The sequence below is a fragment of the Lampetra fluviatilis genome, chromosome 15 (assembly GCF_964198595.1).
Source record: "Lampetra fluviatilis chromosome 15, kcLamFluv1.1, whole genome shotgun sequence".
Classification (NCBI taxonomy): Eukaryota; Metazoa; Chordata; class Hyperoartia; order Petromyzontiformes; family Petromyzontidae; genus Lampetra; species Lampetra fluviatilis.
In genome coordinates, this window is record NC_136289.1 from 11404491 (window position 1) to 11427804 (window position 23314).

Below are 23314 nucleotides of genomic sequence, written 5' to 3' on the forward strand. Positions count from 1 at the left end.
TTCTGGTGCACAGTATATTATTGTGCCCTGTGGTAAGAAATAGAGATACATTATTTACGTGTGTAGCATCTGGACACAATGTTTGTGTTTTTGAATGAACATAAATCATGTTTTATTGCAGGATATAGTCACACAAATATTTATGAAAGTAGTGAATGTTTTCAAATAGTTTTAATGAGACGAATGAATGCGGCAAGTTGATCCCGTCGAAATGTATGCAATACTGCACGCCGCTCACGATGGGAAAGTTAAAACTGAAATTTGGGTTATAGGCTGCAGGTTAACTGTGCAGGCCATGCCTTGGGGTTTGGTGGTGATTTGAGCGTGCGCTTTAGGATTTTCAGAGGACGGGTGGTTTCAGTTATTGGGAGAACCTTTTTTTTCTTTCTGGAGACGGTCATTCCACAGGAGGGTTGCAGGTGGCACTTGGTCTTGCACTGCACTCAATTAAAAAAAATGCTGCTTTTTTTTTGCTCTGGGGCAGTTTCGGTTTGCGTTCCACTTTCACAAGCAGAGTTAGCTTCAGCACTTGCAGCTGTTGTTTTTATGTGGCCTGCACCCCAAAAAAATCCCATTATCTACACCCTTAATTGGACAAACCTTCTTTTTGACTTGTGCCCATTTTTGGAAGCAAGGAAACAGCCCTTCCCAACATTTTACTTCCATGTACCGTTAGCTTCCAATCTTGAGAAACAAATATTTTAAACATGTTTCCTTAAAACATTCTCTCGCGAGAAAAGGGGGCTGCTAAGCACTTCCATGATTATTATTTTTTAATCAAGGTAAATGTGATGATCACCTTGTTCTGATGAAATGTAAAAATGTAAGGCTCTATAAAATGAATGTGGCACGTAAAATATATAATTTAAATATCGCACTTAACTGCTCTATTCTCATTGACTGTCCTCGACAAAGCAATTCCAAAATTATTTCTCGGAAATGAAATTGGCTTTTAAAACATCACATTTACTTTGACTGAGGTGGAGTTTGGGGGTGGGGGAGTGATATGCAGATTTTAAGATGCTATAGACGATTGCATTCAATATACATGAAAAGTCACAACATCCTCAATTTAAAATGTATACAAAATAAACGTTGGTATTTGTGTCTCAAATTTGCCTGGCCTTATTGGTCCACATAGCTCATTCAAAAGTTGCAATTTGTGTATACAGACTGTTCAGCGTCTCCAAATACAATATGTTTTAGTCCTTCAGTCTATTGGTTTTCCAGACCAATAATATCCCACAGTATTTGTTTAAGCAACCAAACTCTGGGCCGGTGTCAACCTTCTGAGTCACATCAGCAGAGTCGCTCTTATTAAACAAATGCTGCTTGGTTGTCAGATGTTTTTACGAAGAGCCCCGTGCCCCATGCAACGCAAAAACATATATAAAATCAATATTGTATACAAGCTCACAATGAGTTTGTCTTCAAAGGTTGGCTTGGTGCGATGAAAAGCACCTGTGGACTAAGACGCGATAAACGAGGGAATGTGTACCCTCTCATCACCAGGGCCCCATTCCTCCTGCAGGAAACAGCGGTGCCTATAATTAGGCCTTGCGGTAAAACGCAAGGACCGGCCCCGGTTCCCACGCAGAGGCACTGGCTTGTGCGAGAGGGGCGGGCGGCACGCACGCCTGATTTCCACACGGGGCTTATCCTCCGCCCGCAGTCGTAGTGGCGGAAAACGGCGCTAGCGGTGGCAGGAAAACAGGACGGGAAGCGGTGACACAAAGCCCTTCCCTTAGCCAGACGCTGGCCCTCCAAGGCAGGCCCTTTATCCTTTCAAAAAGAATGAACAAAAATCCTACTCCCCCCCCCTCCAGCAGCAACAACAGCATGCAGCTATAAATCTCTTCTTGGCACCTCTGGGATTGCTTGTGCGGTGTGACTTACTTCCTCTGTCGCTGCGCAAGCGACTGTCATTATTTAGTTTCTCGGTGCAAGTGCAATTTGTAAAATTGCGAGATCGGGGAAGCCCGTCGCCAAAAGATGAGCGTGCAACGTGTTTTGTAGTGCCCGTTGCGTGCGGGCATCGCTCATTTGTTGCTCACACGACGACGACGACACTTCGTTTGATGTCAGTTCGTTAAATGAACGTCAAGTTCGAGTTCAGTGTTAACGCACTGTACTATTAACACGCATTCCGAAGAGTCTCATCGCTGCCAGGGGAATTGAAAAATAAAGGCTCTAAAACAGCTTTACCATAAAACATCTGCATGTTCCTTATGGAAAATACGTATTACTCCCATTAAAAGGCGACTCTCTCTCTCTCGAGAGAGAGTAAGCCTTAATTGCCGGTGCTGACGGATATTAAACGAGCGCGCATGTCGTGCCGATGCGGACTCACGCCGGGCGGCGAAGGGGGTCAGAAATCCTAGAACGTTGTAACGACTCCGGAACAATGGGACCGTTTCTATTAGGCGGCACAAAGGGGGATGGAGGAGGAAATTGTTCACGGCGTGAGCCTCGAGGTCGGGCGGAGGGGTCTCGTCCCCGTCAAGTATGCCTTCGCTCTCGCCAGCCGTGAATCACGGACGCGCGAGGGGGGCTCGCCAAGGCCCCCGCTTGTTGTTACGCGTCTGAAACAATTTAGTGAAGGGGGGGGCGGGGGTTCGTGTCATCGTTGCCACTCTTTGCAATGAGCTTTTTTTGTGTTTCTTCTGCTTTTCTTCTTTCGGCTGTGGCTTTTGGCTCTGCGGCGGCAAGGAAAGAGTACGCTCTCTCTTTCCACCACACTGGCATCGCCGACAAACTACTGCACTTCATCTCAGTATCTTCTTGGTTCTTTCGGTAAAGTCACGTAGAAGGGAAATAATAAAATAATAAAAATTAAACATAATAAAATACAATTCTCGGAAAGACAGCTGTCTTTCCGACAGACCTGTTCTTCACCTGAGGACGGCTGCTTGCATTGTGGCCGAAACGTCGTGAGAATTGTATTTTATTATGTTTCATTTTTATTATTTTATTATTTCCCTTCTACGTGACTTTCCCGAAAGAACCAAGAAGATGAATCTCCGCAGTCACGAAAGCTTTAAATCGAAATTTCATCTCAGTAGCCCAACCACTCACACTGACTTCAAGCGAACGTGCTGCATTGACACTCCATGCACTTGCACTTGAGTGCCTTAATCTGTATGAGACCACTCATTCTTGGGAAAAAAACTGCTTACAATAAGATACTGCTCAACATACCAAGTGCAATGTTTAAAGATACAGTTCTGTGGTATATAAATAGAAAGTACAGTAAAAATGTGTTGGTATGCCCATGACTTTGGCTGATACCGAATGTTTCATTTTGAATTTTTTGCTGTTTTATTTTAAATGTAAACACATGAGAGGGGAGCACTCTATGTTAACGGTTTCTTTCAAGCCATTTGAAAAGAAAATATGCACTAAAGGCAGCTCCACTCACCGCCTGGAATTCTGCAAAGTTTGTTTTATTTAAAATATTGGGAAAATATATACCTCACTTTACAAACCGTTAACATGTAGGTAAGATTCTTATTCATTGGCTACCTCTTTCAAAGTTTAAAGTTTCTTTAAAATTTCAATCTGATGGCAGTATGTGAGTGAGTGTGTGACTGACCTCTGAAGTGAATAGTCAGACTTGAATCTGGAGAAAATTTAGGCGACAGAATTGGTAAGAATGTTGATTTTGGAAGCTTTTTATCCCTCCATTTTGTGAAACCAAATTATTTTAAGTTTATCTCATCAGGGAAAACCCACGAATGGAATGATTGCAAGATGTACAGCTGAATATATTCTATGAAGAACATCAAACATTCTGCCCCGGTGACTGGAAGGTGTTACTTATTTTAGCTTCGTTATTTCAATCAGCTTTGTTATTCTGAGACTCCCTTTCAAATTAGGCAGGCATTTACCCATTTGTGGCAAATTTTTTAAGCGAGATTATAATCAATAGAGAGTGGGTAATTTTTGTAAAAAAAAAACATTTATTTTGTCACGCATGTTTGAAGTGTAAAGCAATCTCCCCACATCGCCGACAGGGACAGCTCTGCAAACCGCACACTTTAGGCGGGGGGCGGGCGGTCTTGCTATCGCCCGTGTGCAAGTGGGGCCAGTGGATTTGTTTCTCAAAGGAAACTCAAATTGATAAAAGAAGCATATCTCACACACGCGCGCACACTGGTGTCGGAAGCAGCCCGGTGCTTCGGCGACGCACATCACGAGGGAGAAGAGTGTGGGCCGTTTGTTTACGTGCCCTTGCGACGCGCGCTTCCATCGCCAGGTGGAAATATCAGTGGAGGACGTCAATGACAACCCGCCGGTATTTGCCGTGCCGGAGATGGAGCTGGAAGTGGAGGAGAACACCGGAGAAGGGGAGGTCATCTTCACCCTGAGCGCCACTGACGCCGACCAGGTGGGCCCAACCAACAAAACACGTTCCTACTCTTATGTTTTTCGGTAAAGTCACATAGGTAAAAAATAAATAATAAATAATATAATTGAAAAATAATATAAATAAAATAATAAACCACGACGTTTCGGAGGCAACACAAGTCTCCGTCATCAGGTGGGACCGTCACAGCTAGGTTTGCTGTCTCAAGTGAGGCAAAATTCCAAGAGTCAAGCTCTTAAATACAATTTAAGGGGGGGAGGGGCTTATCTGAATGTGGTAGCCAGGGATTGGAACGTGGATGGGGTGGGCGGGGCTGCTAGAGAACAATCGGTGTACCTCGACCTAAGCAGGTGTTGGCTGAAAATCCAAATACAAAAAAGCAGTGCTGTTAAACGCTGGGGATGTCAACACTCGGTAAAGTAGAAAAGTACCTGTCAAATAAGATGGTACAAATATGTGTAGTTAAAACTTTTTTACATGGTTAATAACATCTTTCCAATGATTACTCAGTTTGTACCCATCATCACGGTTGAAGTTATGTCTGTGTTTGTATATCTGGATGGCTTCGTGTACAAACCTTTGATGGTAGCCAGGAGGTTTGCAGAGCACCTTGGTCTCGGAAAAGACAATCTCACGGGAACCCGTTTTCTCAGGTGCAGCTATAATGCAGTCGCTTAAACCGAAGCCGATCATTGTTGATATTGCCAATATTGACCAGGTGCATGCAACTGCCAAAATGTTTCCTCCGCTGGAATTTGGACACTGTGAGGAAGCATTTTTGGCACGCTATACCTTGTTTTTTCCAAATGTATACTAAACTTAAAAGTGTCTTATTCACAATGTCAGGAGAATTAAATATATATTTTTTTATTGATAACACCCACAGCTTGTGCCGCCATGTGGTAGCATTGTGTTACCTTTCTCCCCCACTGAGGATTAATGTGTATTGCTGTAGAAGAACATGTGATGCCCTAAAAATGAGCACAAGCAGTCTGGGCCCTGATCAACAGCCTCCTGGCTCTTTTCCTGGTAAAAGAAAAATGCGTGATATTGCGTTGGCAGTGTTACACAAACATAATGACAAAAACTGAACAAATTGGTCTGTAACACTCCCACAAAGGGAAAGAAGCAATATATAACGAGTGATGTTTTTGGGAAACAGTCCCCATAGTGTATAGTGCAGTTTCAAACTAAAACTCGCTCGATTTCCCTGGCCCATCTATACATCTCTGTACGATGAAGAAGGGACATTGCCCGAAAATTAATTTTTCTTTGCGATGAACTGCATGCCAATGGCCCAATTCTGTTTATTTGTTGACACTCGCAACATTACCGGTGGCGTTACAAATGCAACCTGTTTCTGTGGGTCATCCCGCACCGGCAGGGCCAGAATGCGCTAGTGACCTACAGCGTTTTGAGCGGGTCGGAGGGCGCGTTCGTGGTGGACGCCGCGTCGGGCGTCCTGCGGGCATCCCGTCGGCTGGACCGCGAGGAGAGGGCCTCCTACGTGCTGATGGTGCGCGCCAGCGACGGCACTCACGCCACAGACGCGCGGCTCTCAGTCGCCGTTCGCGACGCCAACGACAACAGCCCACGCTTCTCCCGCCACGCGTACTCCTTCGACGTGGCCGAGGATGCAGCCCCAGGTAATCATTGCGTCCCACTCCCACTGCAACGGCCGCACGTGCGTCTCCTGACATAAATACGACCTACGTGGCCGTCGATCCTTGCACCGTCACACAAACTTCGGTAATCCTCGCTGCGGTTTTTTGGCTAACCATCGAACAAAGACAGTTACTGGATCGCGCGCTTTCAGATGCTCTTCTGCGGCCGTCTGGAATGCTCTTCCGACATTAGGAAGCCACTGGAGCTATGCACTTTTAAGTCTTTATTGAAAAGTATTTTTTGTGTTTAGTTTGTTGTCCTTTCCCGCAATTCCGATTATCATGGTTGGCTATGTACGGTGCGAAAGAAGGTCAACATACATGCATTAATACGTATGCAGAAACCTGCAAATGTGATCGGTTTTATAATTTAACTTTTTCCCCCAAAATGTTTTTCTTCCAGTTCTATTACCAGGGATCAATCATGCGATGAGACAAAGGGCCTGATTGATGTAGAGTTTTGATTCTGCACGTTTTCTTAACTCTAGAGTTATGCAGACATTCAACAACAATTATTGAGCATAATTCATCAACCAGTTTTTGGCACGATTCGATGTGTGGAATGGCTGAAGGCCCCCATTCTGCATAAACTCCCGCTGTCGGTGAGTAGCTGGGGAAGTACCAAGGAAAATCTGAGCCTTGCGTGTTCTTGTCAGAACTATTGCAGAGTAGTGCATCGCTTGTATGTGTCTACGTATGCTGAACTTATTTTGCACCGTACGTAGCCAACCATGCTAATCAGAGGAGTAGGGGAAGGACAACATTATGGTAGAGAAGATCCCTTAGAAAGATACAACTGAGATCAGTTCAAGTGACATTAAATTGATCTTAGAAATGGGTAAGTGTACCTAAGGGCACATTTTCTCACATGCCCTGCTATGGAAAAATGTTCGCTGTCAAAATAAAGTAAAAAAAAACAATTTTAAAGCAATTGCTTTTTTTGTGTGGCCGTTGGTGACCCAGCTGATACCATCAACTCACTATGCTTTGGAAATCTAGTGTGAGCATGGGTGGCTGAGTGAATTCAGACTCACGGTCTTGGTGGGGCCGGCTCAATTTCCTGACCTCTGAGCCACCTGGGGAACTTTTCTCAGAAACGTGGCTGTTTTTAACATTATTTTTTTTATTTCTACTTCATATATATCTATAGGCGTTGTTTCTTTATTTCTTTCTGGTAAGTTAGTATTTCCATAACGTTATTTATTTTAGCTTATCCTCTAACCTGTTAGGCATTTTAATCCACCTGTTTCAGATTAATCCTATGCAATCAAACATCAAAACTGCAATCCACGGTTCAAGTCCGTGTTCCATAACTCCTCATCTTGTTTGTGTCCTCTCTGTTCTTTAATGTTTGCTACTCTAAGCACAGACCTATATTAAAGATCCATTCACCACAAACCTCAAAGCCACTTATGAGGAAATAATGTCAGTTAAGATGTTCAAAAAGGTCATTAAGCTAATGTGAGGCTTTTTGTAGCTTTCATTATGTTTCCAGAGCATTTATGGAATGCTGTCAAACGCATGTATTTTGAGATCAAGTATATGCATTGCACAGATTGCCTTTTGAATGCCATGGACACGCATTGGCCATGGTTTAATACAAACTGTAATGACGTTTTAAAAGTGTACATGAGGAGAAGTGTTGAAGCAGAGTGATAGAATCCTCGATATACTTGCTATTAACTTTATTTACTTCTTTTGTCAGATTTGTTTATTGTCAGCACAACGCAATTAACATGATGCAATATTTGTCACCAACGGTTGACCCTAAACCCTGTTGACGGAGCCCTCTTTGCTGGAGATGGTCCAAATTGAGGTTGATGTTATTCCTGCTCAGAGAAAAAAAGTACGGGCACCATGTGAATATCATCAGCAAGTGGCAAGCGTCCAGCTCCCAAATATGCAACCCATGTCTCAAACGGGCTGTTTTCCATTTGAGTGTAAGTAAAAAAACAAACCCATCTTGGCTTTAAAAAAAAATTACGCTATTTGCAGAACACAAACCAAAGCCTGGTAATGAATGCATTCAATCTTACTTCACTGTGATGATATTCCTCCATGATTAGCTGACGATTATAGTTAAGGCCATGTCCATCATGCTGCTTGGTGGCAGTCTTCTATCAGTCGGCTTGAACGGCTGGTGCAGATTAGAACTCACGCTGTTGCTTGGCCTTGCGGAGGAGCAAAATGTGCAGATTCTCAATTGTAATATTCTTCCTTGTGCCTTCCCTATCCATCAGCCTTCCGAACCCTGAATAGCTCACGTAGCTTATTGCACGATGACCCGAACGTAAATAACGCTGACAGAAATGTGGCTTCCACCATTCGTGCATACCATATACCACCCATGATTTAAATCAACATCAAGTCTTGTTTGATTATTATCACAACGACTAGGTTCGCAGTGCTCGGCGGGTGTGAGGTTGTGAATAACTATAGGGGTGTCTTCATGGATGCGGTTTTCCACGCGGTTGCATCTCAGCGGGGAGAAATCTCCACCGTCGGGAGATTTTTGGCTGCCAAATTTTCACCCAGCAGTCTGCGGGTTGCTACTTTCTTTTCTTTTTTAAACGTATTTATTTAATCAACACGAAACGCATAGAGGGTGAGTAGGGTAGTGACCAGGGGACAAAGTAACAGGGAAGGGGAAGCAACAAAAACAAATCAAATATGAGGTGCACAGCAAGGCAGATTGTTACGTCACTGGCACCGATCGAGCGGGGTCAATTGACGGCTCTAGGAAAAAGTCCCAGGTGCTATTACACAACAACGTAGCATATAAACTAAACAAGCATGAAACTATTTTTTTTTGTTTACTAAATAAGGCCTACTGAGCTATAGAGCTCTTTTTTAGAAGAGACCTGGCCACAAATGATAGCCCAACGAAGTGGCTTATCATGTGGAAATGTATTTCTAAATGTGGAGGGAAAAACCGGAGGACCCGGAGAAAAATCCGCACGACCGCGAGGAGAGAGACACGCAAACTCCAAATATACAGCAGGCATCAGGATCGAACCCACAACCTCCTGTAAACCAGACGAGGAAGTTAACATCTCGCCACCACGGCGCCCCCACTCGTTGTGGACTGTGGTATAGCCAGATATGTGAATAAGTGTTGAATTAGTGAACATCTATTGGCGGGCACTATTACACCACCACGCACAAAACACCAACAGTGGATTTGTGTCGTTCATCTGTCGGGCGCCCCGTGCTGCCCGGCGCAGGCGCGGTGATCGGCGCCGTCCTCGCCGGCGACGCCGACTCGGGCCCCTTCGGCGAGGTGACCTACGCACTGGCGTCCTCGGAGGACAGCGACTGGGCCGACGGGGCCTTCGGCCTGCACCCCGTGACGGGCGCGCTCAACGTGACCCGGCCGCTGGACCGCGAGAGCCGCGCATGCTACGTGCTGCGCGCCCGAGCCACGGACGGCGGCGGCCTCGTGGCGACGGCGCGCCTCTACGTCAACGTCCTGGACGCCAACGACAACGCGCCCTCCGTGCAGAGCGACTCGCTCGCGGCCGAGGTGCCGGAGGATGCGTCGCCCGGCACGAGCTTACTGCGCATCAGCGCCACGGACGACGATGAAGGTAGAGCGAGCGGGGGAGAGCCTTGCCGTGCGTCCCGGTGGTGGTCAGCTGGAATTGTTGTTTTATTTTTGATGCCAGGAAGATTTTCGCAAGTTCAGATGTTGTTTGTTGTCGGCCTTTAACTTCGTACTGCTGGACGAGGGCATCCTCAACTCTCTTCCATTCCTTTTCCCAGCTGCTCCTGTGCAGTGGTGACCTCTAAACTCCGCTCCTCTGCTTCTTTTGCCATCTCTCAGTGTCCACTCTGTAGTTGAGTCTGTCCTTTGTCTCCCATCAGTAGTTCTCATGACAGGTGCTGCCCATTTCCACTTGAATGTTTTTGCTTTAAAGACAGTGTCTGTTACCCCTCTTCTTTCACGTATGTCTTCTTTCCTTTACCCGTCTCTTCGACTTACTCCTAACAGCCTTTTGAAGTGCATCTTCTGACATACCAAGTTCTCATAACTCTCAATAAATTCAAGAAACATGTTAACACTTATCTATTAATCCTTCGCTGTGTGTTGCCTACGAAGCGTTTTGGGCCTTTGGACCTGTACTCAGCAACCGTGAAAAAAAAAAAACGGTGAGACATTGCTAACGATTGCTTTTAACAACGTGGCCGCTTGTGAGCCCTTGTTTTTACCTGAGTGGAGCGACACCGTCGAGTGTGAATAGCGCCAAATGTCACATGCCCCCTGTGGCCATTCGGATTTTTTTACATAAAATAGTTGCAGCAATGGTGAGTGGATGTGGCTCCGAATGTCACGCCAGTGGGCATTTGTCAGGCGCTTGTAATTGTTTTAATTGCAAGTGGAATTTTATAATAGAAATAATATTCACCGGCTTCATCATTACCGTCATTACCCCTTGCAATAAAAACTTCAAAGGGATGATATCTGGTTGTTTGGGTTCGGGATCTGGTGGATTTTAAGCCAGAATTCTTGGCAGGTTCCTTGTAGCGTGACGTATAACAGTTGGCATTGGAGGTCGAAGGTATTAAAGGGCAATGAAAGTAACACGATTGTTCCAATCTCTTTAATGGCTACAGCTTTGCAGCAAAAGGAAAAAAAAGCACCTCCAAGAAACCTGAAAAATGAAATACTGTACCCTCACTGTAGCATAAAGTCTCTCGTATTACGAATTGAGGCTTTTGTTGTTGCAAAGTTGGAGCTGAAAAAAAAAATATACGGGAACGCTAAAAGTGAAACACACGACCTTTCCCCACGTGCAGTGTTCATTTCGGGACCATCGAATCGTTTATCTTATTTTACCATGTATGGATAGAGAGCGCGCTCTCACCGAGCTTAGCGCAACTTTGTCTGTGCTATAAGCCGGAGGCGGGTGGGAGGTGTGCCATTACCCTCTGGCAGGCAGCCACCGGTTTGGCGATAAGTCACCTGACGGAGAAGGGCTTCAGCACGGGCGGCGGTCTCGGTACTCGTGGATGCGCGCCGTTGGAGCTGCGCACGTGAAGTTTTGGTTTTTCCTTCCGCTCTTTTTTTTTATTCCGTGACAAATTGTCTTATCATGACTCCAGAGCCCCCCACCCCCACCCCACCACCCCAAAGGACTCCGGCCTCATTGTTCAGCGATATTAGTCTCCTGGACACAAGGAGAGAGCGCGAGAGGGAGAGCGAGCGCAAGACAAATTATTTGGAATGCCGTGGAACCCACTCATTTCAAGATAGATTGCTACCTTGTATCGGAGTATTTTATTTTCATTTATATATTTTTTCATGTTAGCGCTTAAAGTATGACTGTTTCCGCAGTTCATAAATCAGTGATTTTTTTTTGATGTACGATTCAAAAATGTTGCCAATAAGTCTAGTAGGTTAAGGAGGTTATTTTAGGCGATTCTTGAAACTGTCTTCTGGTGATTTGAAACATTGGGGGAAATATTAAGAGTGTTCTATGAATACAGACTGTTCACATACAGTATGTCTACACAGCAGCATTTGTGCCACGTTACACTTTTCAGCAGCGTGTTGCCAAACAAAAAAAATGCTCAATTATACGATTCGTTTTGCTATTTCATAATGAGGGAACACATCCGAGAGGACATCGACTGCGGAAATTTAGTCATAAATCAGCACACGTGCAGCAGCTCCACTGACCCATTGCATCGAAAGAACGTGTGAAATAGCCAGGGCGTTGGGGAGGCCATCTTCCAGCAGTGGATAGATGCGTGGCTGATGATAATGATGTCCACGTAACTGAGTCACTTGGGCTTGATTGACCCTCAGTGAAGAAAGGGCCGGGTGAGCCCCTCGACCCAAGCTCTCCTGCCACTCCCCGTGCGGCAGGGGGTCAGCGCGTTATCCACGGTGTCCCATTCGCTCTAATGTGGCCCGTACGTCAAGCTGTCAAAGGCCTTGTTTTGGCGGTCCGCCTACTTTCAGGAGCAGTTAAAATATTCCAATAATAGTACATTGAATGCCCTCACAGGCCCGCGTTTATTATGGAAATTTATGTTCTCGGTACGTTGGCCCTTATTCCATAACTCATTGACAGATCAGCATATAAGGTCGGTATTAAGCGTATTTAATCAGTTTAACACCTAGGCTTTTGCGACCAATATTAACCATAGCAGAGTTTTTTTGGGGGGTTAGATCGCGTAGATATACATCTTTTGTTATGTGTCGTGGTGGCGGGTTTAATGACACATTTTATTTATGCGATCTAACCCAAAAAAACCTATTATGAAGTGTATTCAATGTTAGGTTTCGTGCAACATTTTAAATATATTTTTTACAATAATTTGTACGCTCCATCTCATAATTTGTGGTACCTAAAAGTAGACTTGCAGTAAGTATTTACAATTATGAACTTGCTATGGCAATGAGGTCAATGAACAAGTGTGAATAATGAATCAAATGTATGCCGCAATTGGTAGCAACTTTGTTCCCACCAAAGCATATCTTGTTTACATAGAAATATACAACACTTTCTCCATCCACTGCTGGATGAAGGCCTCCCCACGCAATGTCGCTCATGGGATTTTTTGGCCGTGCACTACCTGTTGGCCAACATGAGGTTGGTGAATAGGGGGCCAGGATCGGTTCAGATATCACTTGCGACTGATGTTAACCATGGCTGGGATTCAAGCTGAGATGTCTGGGTTCACAGTGTCTGTGCTAACAACTGTGCCACCGCTCCACCCCGTTTTTTTTATTCATGATTTTACGTCAATTAAAATATTTGGCTAAATTTGGAATAAAAATAGCCACGTAGGGATTGTATTATATTATGTCCATTCTGTACATATGCTGCATAGAATCAATATTACATGAGATAAATAATGTATGTGCGATTGTATTATCACTCTGTGAACTTAGTTTGAATACATAGTTGTCAGAACGCTGCTCCCTGGATACAAGCTCCCTTCACTCGGCTGTCCGGATATGGAGCTGCTTCCCTGAACACATTGTCGGTGAAATCACCGATTCTGGCCTTCAGGCCTTCAAATGCCGCGCTCATGAACATCTCCTAACTTTACCACACGCCTTTAGGGACTGAGTCTTTGAGCTGCAGTGAACCAACGATAATGCCAATTGGACGTGCTCACGTCTGATGTGGCTCTTGTTCACAATTCCACCCAATAAAAGCAAAGAGCCAATGTTATGTCTATTAATATCCACCTATATGTCACCAAAGATTGTGTGGATTCTGTATAAATTAAATCAATATTTAATTACATGAGTACACATTTTCTTCTGTTATAAAGGTAACCCGAGACATTCTTTGAATAAAAAATATTAATGTATATATGCACACTTTGGCCTTTCTGCAAATGCGTACACATTATAAAAGCAAAGAGTTATTTTTTTTAAATATCAGTTAGCAGAAGAAGGTAATTGATGCCTTCTGCTAAAGAAGAAAATGCACTATTCATTATAAAGTTTTTTGGGTTAGATCGCGTAAATTAAATTTGTCGTACACCCACCTGCTCCCCACACAGCCAAGGTTTGTGACGTGAACAGAACGTGCCAATTAGTTAGTGCTTCAGCACCACCAGCGCGTTAGAGAGCAGCCCCCACGGCATTTACAACGATAGTCCACTTTGTTGACACCAGGCAGAAATTGGTTTGAGCTGAGGAGGGAAGAAGGGGGGGGGGGAAGAACAAATTGTTGTACAGGTCCGAGAGAAGTATTCTGCGAACAATTATTCACACCGCTCAAGCGAGACCACATCCTGTCCAGAAAAAGAACAGAAAAATAGGTTTACATGGCATTTGAGGAATCGCATCAGCCAGATTGTGCCGGCAGAGCAAAATGTGTATTTTTTTTTTCTGAAGAGGTTCGGACATTTAAACAAAAATTGCATGCAGCTGCTTTCCAATTCAAGCTGTTTATTTACCGTAGAATGTTGCTTTTAACGTTCCGTGGAAGTGGATGATTGGGCTGAGACCTCGTGAATGAATAAACCTGAGAGTGGTGTTGCCGTAAAAAATTTAGCAGGGTTATTTAATTTTGTAAAATAAAAAATAAAGCAGATTGGAATGTATATAAGGGTGCATAGTAAAGTCTTGAGAATGGAATAATAAAAATAAAGACTCACTCTAAACTACTATGCTTTAGACATGACACAATGGAAGGTAGTAACACATTTAAACGGACATTATAAGCCAAATCCTTTCTTTATCCATAACCATAATCCTATGCATAAAAACCCCACCCATTTGTGCAATTTTTAGTTCTCATGATAACGTTTCTAAAATTATTATTGTCAATCATCGATTGCGTTAAAAGGATGGCAAATCAGCTTGTTTCGTTTTTTGTTGCTGCAAACTCTTTGTCTTTCCATCACGTTGCACCCAGTCATTCATCCGCCTTAGCCCGGCTGATGTACAAGGCTCCTGGCACTGTTACGAATTGCACATCAGTTCAGGGAATGCACTGAAGCACGATCGTGTCGGAGGTGCGAGGTCTCGCATTGCGAGTGCTTTTCAGGACTGCAAATGTGGAAGAGTACAAAAGTCCTCGCCTCTGCACTTTAATGCCCCCAACCCCTGCACACCCCCCCCCCCCCATCTCAGGCCATATTTCACTTCCCAGTAACGTGTTAACCCTAACGCTGGAAAACGAGGCCTATGATAAATCACCACTGATGTATTTGGTCGTTACTGAAGGCTCGGCTGAGCATCCAGTTGCTTGTCTTCCGTGAGGTTATGCATAGCTGGAGGGTTGTGGCAGTTTACGGAGAAACTCGATATGGAATTTAAAAGCTTGCTCGGGATCACATGCGGTTTGTTGTAAAATGTTCGGACTGTAATTATGTTATACAAGGGGCAGAACCAACCCATTAAAACCTCTCCACGCATATTATGTTGCACATGCATTCGAACGACTGAATTTTCACCTTTTCCTATCCGCAAAGTGTCGTACACATCCATACACGGCGCTTTCAAACGGACATTAGGCCAGTCTCGAGTCCTCGAGATGAGTTCTTCTGGCCTTGACGTCAGTCTGAGAGCGATGTCTCGGGTCTCATCCTTGGCCTTGGTCTCAAGGGTGTGGCCTTGGTCTGAGGACTTTACTTAAGTGGCCCTAGTCTTGACACTGACCTCAGCATAGAGAATCTAGCCTTGACTGCCCTTGACAGTGGCCTTGACCTCAGCTTAGCCTTGTGACCCTTGATCTCGACCTCAGACTTGGCCTTGCGGGTCCCCGCCTTGCATCCAGACTCCATTGTGCACACATCAGCATTGCTCTGTGGCTGTAGCTCCGTGCAATTATTTACTTTGCTCACAAGGAAAAAAAACGCAAAGAAAATATACAGCTTTGAGAGTTATAAAACATTGTAACAGGGATCTGTGTTATCTCATTAGAAACGTTGTTTTCTCTCATTCGGAATTTGAAAGTTAATAGGAATTTGAATATTTGTATTGATGGATTTTATTTTTGGCACAAATGTTCGGCAATGGGTCGGTTCTGTGTCGCGCCTGACGACGAGCGGTCCCCTTCGCCGCTTCTCCCCCAGGCGTCAACGCCGAGTTGGAGTTCTCCATCTCATCCGGCGACCCCGAGGGACACTTCGCCGTGGGCAACGACGGGCAGCTGAGCGTCGCCCGCGCGCTCGACCGGGAGCGCCAGTCCTTCTACAACCTGGTGGTGCAAGTCGGCGACAGGGCGCGCCACCCGCCCGCCCGCCTCTCCTCCACGGTCCGCGTCTCGCTCATCCTCACCGACGTCAACGACAACGCGCCCGCCTTCACGTCGCCCCGCTCGGCTCTCGCGCCCGAGGACAGCCCCGTGGGCGCCGTCGTCGCCACGGTGCAGGCCGTCGACCCGGACAGCGGCCGCAATAGCTACGTGGAGTACGCCCTGGCGACCGACGGAGAGGAGGGCGGCGGGGGGGCGGGCGCGGGGCCGGGCCCTTTCGCGCTGAACACGGTGACGGGCGAGCTGCGGCTCGTCCGCGAGCTGGACCGAGAGGCGCGGCAGTCGTACGCGCTGACGGTGCTCGCCGTCGACAAGGGCCGGCCGCCGCTGACGAGCACGGCGACGCTCACGGTGACCGTGGGCGACGCCAACGACAACGCGCCGCGCTTCCCGAGACGCGAGTACGAGGCGGGCATCGCGGAGGACGAGCCGCCCGGCACGGAGGTGAGCGGGCGAGCGCGCCGTCGGAAGCGGCGTGCGCCAATGTGAGAGGTGTTTGGTGAAAAGGATACCAGGTCATCGGGTTTGCTGAGTCAGAGTCAGAAGCTTTATACTGGAGGAGGAATCCAATGAGCTGAAAAGCTCTTTTTCACACATGTCCAGTCGGGGCGGGTAATAACGTTGCCACAACAAACAACGCAAAAAACACGATAGGAGTGCAAAGTACAAGAAAGGTAAACAAATCACCCAAACACAAACAAACGCAAACTAAACCATCCCCATCCTACCAGACAAAGCCCACTGAGGTATTTTCAAAAGCGACCTGGCCACAAATGATAGCTCAACAAAGTGGCTTATCATTTGGACATTTATAGCAGCAGATAATCTGAATAGTCTAAACGCATGCATTCTCATTAGTTGGTTCTGCATTGGCTTATCTGTATTGCCGGGAGTTAGTGAATAAAATGAGTATTGTCACACTGTCTCTGTGACAAAAATACATTTATATATTTTTTTAGTCGACGAATGTTTACAAAATGTATTTCACGGAAACGCCAAATGGTGTACTCAGTGAACTAGCAATGACAATCTGAACAACGTCGTGCGTCCATGGCCAAAGCCGTTTTGGAACCACACAAAAAACTCCGCGTGGCGCTCATTTCAGCGTGGACCAGTTTAACGGGCCTCGCATTTAAACCCCCCCCCGCCGTGAATCTGACCTTTTGCCGTTGCCGCCGGCCTCTCCTCAGGTCCTGCGGGTGTCGGCGTGGGACCCGGACGAGGGGGCCAACGGCGAGCTGCGGTACGACATCGCGTCGGGCGACCCCACAGGCGACTTCCGCCTCGACCCCGTGCTGGGCACCCTGGCGGTCGCGCGGCCGCTCGACCGTGAGCGCACCGCTTCCTACGAGCTGGCGGTTCGCGCCCGGGACGGGGGCGGCCCGGCGCGCTCCGACACGGCCTCCGTCCGCGTGACGCTCAGCGACGTCAACGACTGCTCGCCCGCCTTCCAGTTGTCGCCGTACACGGTGCACGCGCGCGAGAACACGCAGGGACCGCCGGTGCTCATCCTGCAGGTGAGGGCGCGTGCAAAGTTCGCCACGTGACAAGCTTGAGAGATTTGTTTTTTTGCTTTATTATCATTGTTATTATAGTTTTTTGTGCGTGTTTAGTTTGTTGTCCTTTCCCCCGCACCTTAGATTAGCACGGTTGGCTACATACGGTGCAAAAGAAGTTCAATGTACGTTCGTCATCGTAATCATCATCAGCCATGATCGATCCACTGCTGGATGAAAGTCGTCGCCATCTCTCTGCGATGATTTTTATTTCGCCAGTTGCCATGCGAGGCATTTTTACGTGATTGTTTATTAGTCAGAAAAGGATCCAAAATCCTTGGGAATTACTTCTCGAATTCGAGGGGTCACTCAGGTGGCTCACAACACAGAGCGATGAGCTCGCACTGCCGGGATCCTGTATTCGAATCCGGGCTTCAGCATCCTGCGACGAAACCGGGTTCTCGAGTGCGGCGAGTGCCCAAGTGACCTTTTTCCAACCCGCTTCAACTCTCTTTTTTCTTTTGCAGGTGGTTGCCAGGGACGACGACCTGGGATCCAGTGGCCAGGTGACGTACGCAGCTGCCGGGGGCAACGACGGCGGAGCGTTCTCGGTGTCGCCCGACGGGCGCGTCCACCTCCTGCGCAGCCTTGACCGGGAGGCTCAGCCGCAGCACATGCTCATCATCACTGCCGCTGACGGTGGTAAGAACGGATTCTTGATTTCTTTCACCGCCACCCCCTGCTCACAGAATTTTATTCCGATTGCTCCATCATCATCATCATCATCACGTCATGAGATTATCGTTTTTTGTGTTTAGTTTGTTGTTCTCCTCTCTCCACACCTCTGATCAGCATGGTTGGCTATGTACGGTGTGAACGAAGTTCAATATACACACATACGTGATGCATACATTTGAATCTCTCGCAGAGCAGTGCGACTCGTGTTAGATAATGACCCACGGAAGCATATACCACAGAACTACCTCTGAGATCCCATTAAGTGACCTCTGTTCCACACAATAGAAGGCAGCACTTCAGTTTAGTTCAGATTTATTTGAGTTGCACGTGGAAGTAATGTTCATCACTTGATGGTCAGACCGATATTAAACATTTTCCAGAGCTGGAATGTAGCCAAATTAAGTGCATAGCCAATTTTTTTTCGGCCATTTGATGACGGGCGCTGAAACCATCCACTCGCTATATCTGAGAACCCAGTTTAATCTCAGGCAGCTGGCTAGATCTCGGTGTGGAGTGGAGTAATTTTGGCGTTTTCGGAATGTTTGCGATTTGATTTACGATTGAAAGTTTTTTTTTTTTGGCGCTAGGAACTGGTTTCACTGCGCTTTGACCTCTGAACCTACAGGCCGCGTCCAAAGACGCGCACGCTTAGGCGCCCACGAAACCGCTCGATTCTACGGAGGTCTCTCGTGCATGCCGCCCCTTCGTTAAGCGCTCGCGGGCGCGGCTTTAGCGCAAATAGACATCGAGTCACTTTAAAATGGTCCTGCACTCATGCCCCCGATTCTTCTGGGAGTGGAGCAATTTAGCTTTCGGAATGTTCGTGATTTGATTTATGATTGAAAGTGTTTGTGCTCGGGAACGGGTTTCATTGGGAAGTTGTAACCTTTAGCGGTGTCCTACCGTAACGTGCGCACAACGCGCAATTGTTTGTTTCTGAGCGAAGCTACTATAAACCGAGGAGTCGCGTGCATTCGAAAATTACAGGATGTCCATGAAGGTATAATCCATTATTGAAGAATTATAATTAGACAGCAGCTTCAACTGTGATTGAAATGTTGGAAACATATTCCTTGTGTACTTAAGTTTTTTTTTTTTTTAACCGAAAAGCTTTGTTGATCTTCGGCAGCATGTGACAGAAAGAATTCAAAATAATCACACACGAGATGTTGGCGAACACTCGCGACTCCCCCAAATCTGGACAAAAAGTTTGTGCTAACCACCGTGGAAAACATGCGGAGGTCTAGAGGAATGAAACTCACGCGCTCAACTCTTTATACTATGTATGCGTGTTGAACTTCTTTCGCACCGCACCTAGTCAACCGTGCTAATCGGAGGTGCAGGGAAGAACAACAAACTAAACGCAAAAGAAATTAGTTTTCAATCTAGATGATTTGAAAGTGCATAGCTCCAGTGGCTTCCTAATGTTGGAAGGAAGAGCATTCCGGATGGCCACAGAAGGGCATATTTAAGAGCACGATGTGGTAACCGTCTTTGTTCAATGGCTAGCCAACAGTGGATGTGCAATAGTTGTTTTGGCCTTGCTAAAATTACCGTGTAATTACAATTTCATTCACAGTGTATGCTACTTTTACGGGCACCCCGTGTTTTAAAGGTCATTTTCAATCGGGGTAAACATTTCTCTTTTATATCAAGAAAAATTCAAACTCTCTTCATTTCTATCACGCATAATCAGAATTTCTCTTCAGCCTTTGGGAATACGATGAGCTATGAAGCTCTTGTTTACCAGATGTCCAGTAAGGGGCACGGGTCAGCAAGTACGAGCGCTAGCCTGAACGTTTGGTGAACACCGTTTGTGTCGGTGCATTCTTTGGCGATTTCGGATTCCTACACCCTGAGGTGTCGAATAAAAGAGCCCCATTGTACGGCTGGGCTAAACGAGCTGTGGGTGAACTGAATCTTGCCAGGTCTCGGGGGGCTTTTTTTCAGCTTCGTGCCCACGCTGATATAAGGCTTGAACGAGGCACACGTGAGCAATGTTGACTGAAATCTGTAATTTAACACAAACGTCAGGCCGGCCTGCCAGTTTATTGGAAGAGCCCGTAAAACGTTCACGTTTAGAAAGAGAATTGAACCGGACGAACTGCAATTGTGGCTGGTTCGGCTCGCCCGGCTGTGGCTGCGTGTTCAAGTCACAAACATTTGTCGGCAATTGATGGGTTTCCTCGCTCTCCTTGAGCACACGGTTCAGTTGAAACCCATGAGCAGAAACAGGAACGACACGAGGGATTTTTAAAGGTCCCCAGTGACAACAAAATTCCAGGCCTCTCTGGCCCTGTCAGATTCTCATTTACAAATATAAATAAACAAAGACGTTGTTTTTCTTAATTTTCGCAACACTTTCGGGGGCCCCCTTCAATTTCCTCGCTCCCCAAGTGGCCATCGGTGTCTCTAGGTGACTTCCGTCAGCGGCCCTTGAGTGGGAAGGTCTGCGTCGCGAGCCTTTCTTTCCCAGCACCGGGTGCTCTGGCGTACACCGTCTCACGAGCTAGCTCGGCACGCCTGAGAGGGAGAATCCAGGTCTGGGTTACCTTTTTATGACTATTTTATCAGGTAAGGCCCACTGAGCTGTGTAGCTCTTTTTCAGAAGCAACCTGGCAATGACAAATGATAGCTCAACGAAGTGGCTATCATCACGTGGAAATTGACAGCAGCCAAATACTCTAAACGCCTGATTCTAAATGTGGAGGGAAAAACCAGAGGACCCGGGGAAAAATCCACACGAACACGAGCAGAGAGACAAAGACATGCAAACTCCAAACATACCACAGGCGTCAGGGTCGGGATGGAACCCACAACCTCCTGTATACCAGGCGAGGTAGTTAACATCTAGCCACTGCGGCGCCCTTGGCTGACCTCATCAGGATCATTATGTGATCGAGTCTGCCAAACCTGACCTGAGTTGTATAACGCTTTCATGACCCTCCCCCTTGTTCACGCTTCCCCATTCCGTTTGCAAGGCTGGTTGCTGTTTGCTTTGCCATGGTTTCACTCTGCAGTGTCTGGTGGCTACTTGCCAGTGGGTGATTTCAATCTTGCCCGGGGCCCTTCGCAGTGAAGCTGGATGTACTTGGTCGAAACGAGCGTGTATTTGTGTGTGCCGGATATTTTACTTTGGCGCAAAAAGGACATGCATATCGATACATATGTGTGTGTGTGAGTCTGACCATAATTAAAAAAAATTATACTTAGCCATTGACAGTGCTGAATGAAATAAGTGGTCTGGTGGTTGCTAAATGAACACCACGCGCGCGCGTGTGTGCGCGCACACCGCGCGTATCGATTTAAATTGCCAACACATTTCAGTAGGAGGCTCACTTTGCAGAGAGCACATGCCCGGACCCAGGTCCCACAGCTGGAAGCAATTTCTGCATCGTCGGCAAAACCCCGACGCCAAACCTTCACGTCATCTTTCCTCTCTGTGGCCATTCCTTCGCAGATGCGATAACGCAAGTACAGTGAGAAAGTGTGGAAACACTTAATCTCAAAGGGTATCCCGATTATGGAGCTGCAGGTAATTTACTTGCATTAGAGCGAGAGGGCTCATGAATGGGGATTCGCTTTCAGGCACAGAGGGGAATAATAATGAAGGGTTTTCATTAATCAGCAGTTGGGGTGGGTAATGCGATAGGGCTAGAGAATCCTGTGAACAGATATACCGAGAAACGCTAATTTATGGACCTGAGGAAAGAGTAAGTTACACTCGAAATATCATGCAACTATCGTGCAACTATTGTCTGATTCATGTGTCACCAGCACACGACAGAGCGAGAGAGAGCGACACCTTGCCCAGATACAATCACGTTGATGCTGAGCACGTTCTATTCTGGCCAGCCTCAGTGGAATTGCATTTAGCGATCCCTTGACGAAACAGTGACTCAATTTTCGTGGAAAAAAATAAGAAGCCGCAAAATAAACTCCCCTTTCACTTTGCTGCAATAAGCACAGCGATCGTTCGGTGTGTGAAGCGGGCAGAGAGTTGTGGCTGAGCGGTAAGCATATCGTGCAGTGGTCTCGACCTGAGTTAAATTCCCAACCATGGCTAATAGCGTTGGTGGGAGACATATGAAGCATGTATGGTCAACCAAACCCCGCGGCCGACGTAGCATGGGGAGGCATTCGCAACATACGTGTGTGTCAATGGATTGACAAAGGTCTGAAAATTCGTGTGAATTAAGTGCAGAGCCATTACTTTTACAGATCCGAGTGTGGTTGTGGAGCATTGCAAACTCCGTTAAAGCTGGTTTTGTCGACTGAGTAAATATACACTCCCATAACCACCTTAGCTTGGGAAATACCATCTCTCACATAAGCACATTTGGTTTTAAAAACATATCGTATTATGTTAGCAATACGATTCCATTTATATTTCTTTTAAACCGATTTGTTTAATTTCATCGCGGTCTGACCTTGCGCACATTTCCATTCGCTTCTAGCTTGTCATTTGAATGCGACGCGTGCAGGAATCTCAGTGGCAAAACAATCCTAACATTGTTAAATTGTGCGGGAGATGTAAATTGATGGCGATGAAAAACAACACGACACTTGTATTATCGGATATCTTGAAAAGTTTTGTTTTGTTGTACAAAGCATTTATTTTATGATATATATATAAAAAATATCTACTTATACTGTAGTGGACACAGCGACATTATTCTGGCAACAATGAATTGACCGAAAAAACATTAAACCTTTTATGTTTTTAAAAATAATTTAATAATAGAAAAGGCGCACGTATTATTTAGTTATTTAAGCAAAGTAGATTTGAATGGGCTGTACGTACATCGTTGTGTGTGTATACATATGCACTCACATCCACACCAAGTCTGCGTATTTACAACCGGCGTTCACGTTTTAAAAATTTGTACATTCTCGTGCCATGACGGTAATTAGAAAACACAGTCGCATTGAATGGAACCGAGTGGAAATTTAAGTGCATAAATTAGTGCAGCAAATGATTCTGTAGTGAAATAATGAAACGCGCCTTGTAAATACGAGATTGACACGGACCACCCCTCAGCATTCGGGCGGTGGTAAGAAACAAGAGAGGGGGGCCCAAGAATGCCGTTGGCTGAAACCTAAACCCCGGCCACTTATTTCGGTGAGCAAGGTGATGCCGCTATTTTCTGATGCCACGCAGTTTCCGCTCCGCTGAGAGAGAGAAGAGAAGTGGGGTGGGGGGCAAGTTGCCCCCCCCCCCCCAGAAACCCCACGAGGACAGAGCAGCCCCCTTGCTGTCACACAACCGTCCGTGTCCCTCCCGCCGTTCCAAACGCCGGCCCCCTTCCGTTTGTGGCGCTG

At 46.3% G+C, this 23314-nt stretch overlaps 1 protein-coding gene across 1 annotated transcript in view; it reads left to right on the forward strand.

Moving 5' to 3' along the window:
* Positions 1 to 23314, forward strand: part of FAT4 (FAT atypical cadherin 4) — a 131475-nt gene that overhangs the window by 69489 nt on the left and 38672 nt on the right. Inside the window, exons 6-11 of the mRNA XM_078863227.1 lie at positions 4256 to 4387; positions 5751 to 6012; positions 9255 to 9617; positions 15577 to 16202; positions 16949 to 17275; positions 17782 to 17956. Coding sequence (XP_078719353.1) covers positions 4256 to 4387; positions 5751 to 6012; positions 9255 to 9617; positions 15577 to 16202; positions 16949 to 17275; positions 17782 to 17956 — 1885 coding nt within the window. The remainder of the gene's footprint in view (positions 1 to 4255; positions 4388 to 5750; positions 6013 to 9254; positions 9618 to 15576; positions 16203 to 16948; positions 17276 to 17781; positions 17957 to 23314) is intronic.